Here is a 7,152-nt window from a genome sequence, read left to right as displayed (position 1 = left end):
TTTGGTATTTTTTTGAAACTGTGAGATATTTTTTAATTTTTTTTAAAAAAACTTTGCCGAGTGTCCTAGTGTGGACACTCGGCAAAGAAACCTTTTACCGAGTGTCCACACCGAACACTCGGCGACGTTTTTTTTCCAAACCGCGCAGGCGTCCTTATCTCCCGGCCCACTCGATCCCGCACTCAGCTCGACCTCCGCCTCTCCCCCACCTCTTCCTCTCCCCCACCTCTTCCTCTCTCCCTGCCACCGTTGCCCGGCGCCCGGCGCCCCCCGCCGCCTGGCGCCCGCCGCCCCCCGCCGCCGCCCGGCGCCCGGCCCCTGACCCCGCCGCTCGACGCCCGGCCCCAGGCCCCCGGCCGCGCCGCCGCCCGGCGCCCGCCCCCGCTCGCCGCCCGGCCCCCGGCCTCGTCGCTCGACGCCTTCTTCCCCTCCGGATCCGGCCTCTCCTTCCCTGGCTCCCTCCCCTCCGGCCGGATCCGCGCCCCCTTCTTCCCCTCCGACGCGGATCCGACGGCCCCCTGCTCTCTCCCCTTTGGATCTAGCGCGGATCTGGCAGCGGGCGAGGCGGCGTGGTGGCGGGAGGCAGCTCGGGTGGCGGCGGGGAGGTGGCCCGGCGGGAAGCAGCTCGGGTGGCGGCTGGGAGGGTGCCTGGCGGGAAGAAGCTCGGGCGGCGGCGGGATGGAGCAGCGGCGGCGCACTCCAAGGCGGGCAGCGCACTCCAAGGCGGGCGGAGCAGGCGGTGGTGGCAGCGGCGGAGCAGCCGGAGCTGGTGGCCGGGGCGTGGTGGCGACGGTCGAGCAGCTGGAACTACCGTGGATGGCCTGGGCGTGGTGGCGGCGTCGCAATGGTTGAGACGGCAGCGGCGGCAGCGGCGGCGGCCAGCTGGAGCTGCCCCCGGTGGTCGGGGTATGTTTTTTTTTATTTTTTCTGGAAATATTGTTTGCCGAGTGTTTTGTGCCACTCGGCACACCCTTTGCCAGTGCCCGACCAAAGACACTCGGCAAAGTTAACTTTGCCGTGTGCTCGTCGCCGAGTGTTACACTCGGCAAATACGTTGCCGAGTATTTTTAGGGTTTCGCCGAGTGCCTGGGACACTCGGCAATTTGTAGCTTTCCTGTAGTGCATGAATATCGCTAGAAATATAGAGTTTTATCCCTTTTGATCCTTGTTGTCCAAAAACTATATTTGCTCACATAATTTAGGCACCGAAATGATGTGAACAACTACAAAGTTGTAGATTTTGTAAAAACTTACAAGTTTCTTATGAACATTGTCTTCATCCTAACGTTTCTATGCCAGATTTTGGCTCTTTTTTTAATCAAGAGTCGGCACGGTTATGCAATCCGTTATCCATGACTTATCTGTGCCGATGACGCCAACTACAGTGCCAACAACACACATATATTGCCCGAAACCACCAAGGCAGAGCTACACAAACACCCCACAAAACAAAGCCTTGAGTCTAAGTTCCATCCACAATGTTTAGATTCTTCGGTCATGATGCATGCATGATGGATTCATCCACATGGTAAAAATTTGCTATTATAGACGATGGAAGGCCAGATTTTTTTTGATTAACGTGGTGACATGGAAATCATGGTCAAGCAAGCGACTTAGTGAGTTAGGAAAGCAAAGCGGATCTGATACTGGAATGGCCTATCTGCATCTAATGTGGAATAAAAAGAAATATTTTAATGAAAAATAAAAACATAAATATGAGCCGTCTATTAGGGATGGACGGTTAGATTTCTCTGCAAACATTAGTACCAGGCTTTGTGCGGGTCGGTACTAAGGTCACTCTCAAGGCACATGTTCATTGCACTATAATCAGGACTGCAAACTTGGAAATTGTAGTTGGTGGATTTTATGGGGATGAAACTCCTCTCTCATTTCATGAAACTCCATCATCTCTCACCTCATAAAGATCTTGTCAAGTCATCAAAATTGATGATGCAACTTTGAAATTAATTCTGATGAAAATCTCTGTAAAACTTTCTCTGAGACCGGCCTAATGCTCTACTCCCTTCGTCCCTAAATAATTATCATTTTTGCTTACCAAGAAACAACTTTAACTAAATATATATAAAAAATATTAATATTTATGGTGCATAATTAATATCATTAGATAGATATTTAAATCTAGTTTTTAATAAATTTATTTGGAGATACAAATGTTGCAGATAGTCTCTACAAATCGAGTCAAACTTGCGATACGAAACCAAAAGCAACAATTATTTATAGGGACGGAGGGAGTAGATGGAAAGTCGAATATCCAGTAGTATAAATAATGTAGATTGATTGATTGATTATGTAGTTAAAGTGCACAACTATGATATAGAAAAGAGGGAGTAGTATATATGAACTCTATCTACGTTTTGTTTACTTCGAGTTGTTGATTGTGTTAATGTGAATTATATAGCACATGTACGACCGTGAGTTGTTACAGGAGATAAGGATGCATCAAACTTCTCTAATCTACGTAAACCTGTCACATCCTTGTTCAAACTACAAAATCAGCAGCTGATGAACATGGTGCTGCACCAACCAGTATCCACAGTTGACAGTTTAAACACCATCTATCCAAGGCGCGTCGTACGCACGGTCTCCACATGAAGATCACGGTGCATACGTCCAAGGCAGTCAAGCCCGCCTACGGCGGTGGCATCGGCGGCGACGCCACCGCCGTCCCGCTCACGGTGTTCGACAAGGCCAACTTCGACCAGCACATCTCGGGCATAAACTTCTTTCGCCAGCCGGCGCCGCCCAACGCCGCACTCGCGGCAGGGCTCGCCAGAGCGCTCGCCGAGTACCGCGAGTGGGCTGGGCGGCTCGGCGTCGACGCCGCCGGCAGCCGCGCGATCCTGCTCAACGATGCTGGCGCGCGGTTCGTCGAGGCGACGGCCGACGTCGTGCTCGGCGACGTCATGCCGCTGGAGCCGACGCCCGACGTGCTGCGCCTGCACCCGGACGGCGACGGCGCCGAGGAGCTGATGCTGGTCCAGGTCACGCGGTTCAAGTGCGGCTCCCTTGCCGTCGGCCACACCATACACCACGCCGTCGCCGACGGGCGCGCCGCCTGCAACTTCCTCCTGGCCTGGGGCCAGGCCACCCGCGGCGCCGCGTTCGACCCCGTCCCGGCGCACGACAGGGCGTCCCTCTTCCTGCCCCGGCAGCCGCCGCGGGTCGCGTTCGAGCACCGCGGCGTCGAGTTCAAGCCCCGTGAAGAGAAGAAGCCCGGCAGAAGAAGCGACGTCGCCGTCGTCGACAACGACGACGAGGTGGTTGTCCAGAGGGTGCGCTTCAGCCGGGAGTTCGTCGCCGAGCTGAGGTCGCGGGCGTCGGCGGGGGCGCCGCGGCCGTACAGCACCTTGCAGTGCGTGGCGGCGCACCTGTGGCGGTGCATCACGAAGGCACGCGGCCTTGACGCGCGCGAGATCACCAGGCTCTGCGTCGCCGTGGACGGGCGCATGCGCATGCGCCATCCGCCGGTGCCGGAGGGATACACCGGCAACGTGGTGCTCTGGGCGCGGCCGGCCGCTGCCGCCGGGGATCTTGTGTCCATGCCGCTCCGGCTCGCCGTGGAGCTCATATCCCGGGAGGTGGCGCGCGTCGACGACAGCTACTTTAGGTCGTTCATCGACTTCGCCAGCTCCGGGGCGGTGGAGGAGGAGCGGCTGGTGCCGTCGGCGGACTCGTCGGAGACGGTCCTGAGCCCGGACGTCGAGGTGGACAGCCTGCTCCACGCCCCGTTCTACGACCTGGACTTCGGCGGCGGTCCGCCGTTCTTCTTCATGCCCAGCTACCTGTCAGTTGAGGGCACCGTGTTCATTGTCCGGTCTTTCTCCGGCGACAGAAGCATGGACGCCTACGTGCCTCTCTTCAGACGCGCCATGGACACCTTCAACAAGTGCTGCTACTCGCTGGCAATGGCGGACGCACGTCTTTAGGGGAATGAAATGGAACCCATCTGATCTGGTGCTTGCTAGTCTGCTTGCTCTTGCATCCATGGCCGATCGATCGAATTGTTGTAAGAAACATATGTTGTGTGTTGATCTTTAAATTGTCGAATTTGCTATAATTCGTGGAGGCAAGATTATTGAGGTCGAATTCTTGTTTATACATTCGTTTCACGACTACTGGGCAGCGGTCATCAACTGCAGTAATATCAATTTCTCAAAAACTGGGCTTGCTATTTGTTGGTGTAGCCACTCTAAAAGTATATATTTTGTACCTTTTCAATTACAAAATATCAATTCGTTAAAAATGCTGCTCAATAAATCTATAAAATATTGAATCGGCATTTCTTGTAAAAGATTTTGAATAAATATAGTTTGTGAAAAAAATTGAGTCAACATTTCACACGTAAATAAGTTGACAAGTACCACCCCTAAGGTTATCGTGGCAAGAGGATGTCAAGCAAGTACGACAAGTTCAAGGTCTACTAGGTAGTGGGCCATATGACGGCAAACAAAATGGAAGAATTATCACGTACTTAGTAGATTTTCTCTTGGGAGTACACGTGCTCGGGCCATTTGGTTCCCTTGGCTTATTTTTAAGCACGTGTCACATCAAATATTTAGATATAAATTAGGAGTATTAAACGTAGACTATTTACAAAACCCATTACACAGATGGAGGTTAAATGGCGAGATAAATTTATTAAGCCTAATTAATCCATCATTAGCAAATGTTTACCGTAGCAACACATTGTCAAATCATGGACTAATTAGGCTTAATAGATTCGTGTCACCGTTTAACCTCCACTTATGTAATAGGTTTTGTAAATAGTCTACGTTTAATACTCCTAATTAGTACATAAACATACATTTGATGTGACAGGTGCTAAAAATAAGCAAGAGTAACAAAAAAAACCGGATTAGGTACAGGTGTCTCGCATCTCATCATGCAAGGTTATAGCATCAATGATTGCTCGAACATAAGAGCTGTCTCACATAAAAAATACAAAATTTGTCGGAAGTTTGTTACACCTACCAGCCTACGACTTATTAACAAAGTCAAATATAGAACACCATTCAGATATAAAACAAGTCCGTCTGTATTTTTGCTACAAATGGTTTGATACTACTTGCCAGCCGTGACTTCATATCAATAGTAAAACGATTAGCAGACTATCGTCGAGAGGGCTCAATTATTTACACTACCATATACTTTTATGTATGTAGATGGCGCGTGAGCGACTCATGCATACATTATAAACTAAGAAGGGAATTTTAGCTACAAGATAAATGACTTAGTGTGATTCTGTCAGAGCTCCAGCTTCGAGGACTTTGACTCTCCCAACAAGACTTAGAACTTGTGTCAAATAATATTTTTTTATAATTTGTGTTTAGTCTAAAATATTAGCATGCATAACCAAATAACTCGAATATATTACCATAGTTTCTGCTCTAAAATTCGAGGACTTTGACTCTGCCAACATGACCTGCAGCAACATGATTAGTGAACAATATAATCCGGATGCTCTTAAAGAGAACGAATCAAATGTAGGAAGAGGCCTCTCAAATTTGTCATACGGTTGAACTTTGAATGTAGACCTGGATTGGTAGGTGTATTAAGAATAAAAAGGATTGATCTAAAACCCCAACTGGATATTGCGTTTCCGAAAATAGCTTATAAGTTATTATTTTCTGCCGGTCAGTTTGGTATCATCAACACGTAACAACAGAATAGCACATCCTCGAGGATACATAGCTAATTTTGCAGGAACACTAGTAGAGAACTCGCTTTTAGTCCCAGTTGGTAGGGTGCATATCTCTCGAAAATCCATCCGAGATAAACCAATCGAGACAAAAGGGGGGTCTTTAGTCCCGGGTCCTTCAACTGGGAGCAAAGCCACCCTTTAGTACCCAACCGGGACTAAAGTCCTATTTAAATTTCAGACGCGTGCCATGCAGGCGCCTACATGACGCCTGTAATTTAATGCATCACAAATGTACCCCGGCCCTTTTGTTAACCTTTAGTAGTTGAGACTTTTTTATAATGAAATCAAACTAGTATTTAAACGAATGAAATTAATTATACAATTACTATATATATACACAATTCGTAGTATATATATATAATTCTTAGCATACTATACAAATCGATCTTAGGGCGTATTATATATACAAATCAAACTATATATCTACAATCTTTCCGTCGAGGTGTTGCTCGGAGCGTCTAAATTTCGTCCATCGTAATAAAATTCTCCTTGTGGATTTACCACCTCGTCCATTAGGAATCCAATGAGACCTTCACATATTGCCGTTACTCTTTCCTTCTTCAAGAGTCCTTGTTGAATATTTAACATCTATAATTTGGAAATATGTGAATGTTACACGAACAATTAAATACAAGGAGCTAGAAAATAATTAACTATTAATAGTTTTACTTTATGTACTTTAAAGTTGTGCTGCGTCATCTTTAGTCCCTTGGATCCCATAAAACTATGCATGTGCTCACAGATGTAGTAGCCACATAGATTATTCTCGGGTTCCTGTCTTAAGCACTTCAATGGGGAAAAAATAAGTTATGAAATATTCGTGTTATACAATATACAAAATGTGCAGATTTCATACGTACCAGGAAGTCTGTGTTCCATGTAAGTTTTTTTTTAAATGGACCTTTGTGTGTCCTCATGAATTGTCTCCATGCGCTGCGGATTAGAATAATGAATGATATAGTGTAACCGGGATAAAATTTAGGAAACAAACTTTTGCATTGAGATAAAGGTCTAAAATTATTACAAGCCTAGCATGTCTTGCATGTCTCGATACTCCACCGGATCTTTTCTCAACGAATCGAAGACATTGACATAGCTTCTTTCAGGCTCAATTATAATGAGGATCCAGTGGAAGCTGCGTACGTAAAATATTCATACATATTAGAGCTAACTAACATTAATCAGGTAAGGAAAAAGAAAACGAAAGTAGACGGTATACACACTTACTTGAAGTTGTATGGAAGTAGTATGAAATCCTTGAATTTTTGTTTGTCTAGGAAATTGTATACTTCCACCAAAGTTTTTTTCAACGATACCTGTATCTGTTTTGGTTAACTACGGATGGATCCATGAAGCCAATATGTAGGTACGCTTCTCGTCGGCACGTCTGAATTAGCATCCTACATAAAATGGAAGATCAAGTTAGTACG

The 7,152-nt window shown here is 47.3% G+C and overlaps 1 protein-coding gene across 1 annotated transcript; it reads left to right on the top strand.

The window, feature by feature from the left end:
• The first annotated feature begins 2,558 nt into the window (after window positions 1-2,558).
• On the top strand, window positions 2,559-4,085 carry LOC101784141 (agmatine coumaroyltransferase-2). Its single transcript, XM_004979637.3, has one exon. The coding sequence runs from the start codon at window positions 2,610-2,612 to the stop codon at window positions 3,945-3,947; it is 1,338 nt and encodes a 445-aa protein (XP_004979694.1). The 5' UTR covers window positions 2,559-2,609; the 3' UTR covers window positions 3,948-4,085.
• Window positions 4,086-7,152: the final 3,067 nt, after the last annotated feature.

This window comes from Setaria italica, chromosome VIII (assembly GCF_000263155.2).
Source record: "Setaria italica strain Yugu1 chromosome VIII, Setaria_italica_v2.0, whole genome shotgun sequence".
Lineage (NCBI taxonomy): Eukaryota > Viridiplantae > Streptophyta > Magnoliopsida > Poales > Poaceae > Setaria > Setaria italica.
Note: the sequence above shows the minus strand (reverse complement) of the source record. Positions and strands in the feature narration are given on the sequence as shown.

What these genes read in the sequence shown, in the direction of transcription:
- LOC101784141 (XM_004979637.3), top strand. Translation starts at nt 2,610, where the DNA reads ATGAAGATCACGGTGCATACGTCCAAGGCAGTCAAGCCCGCCTACGGC.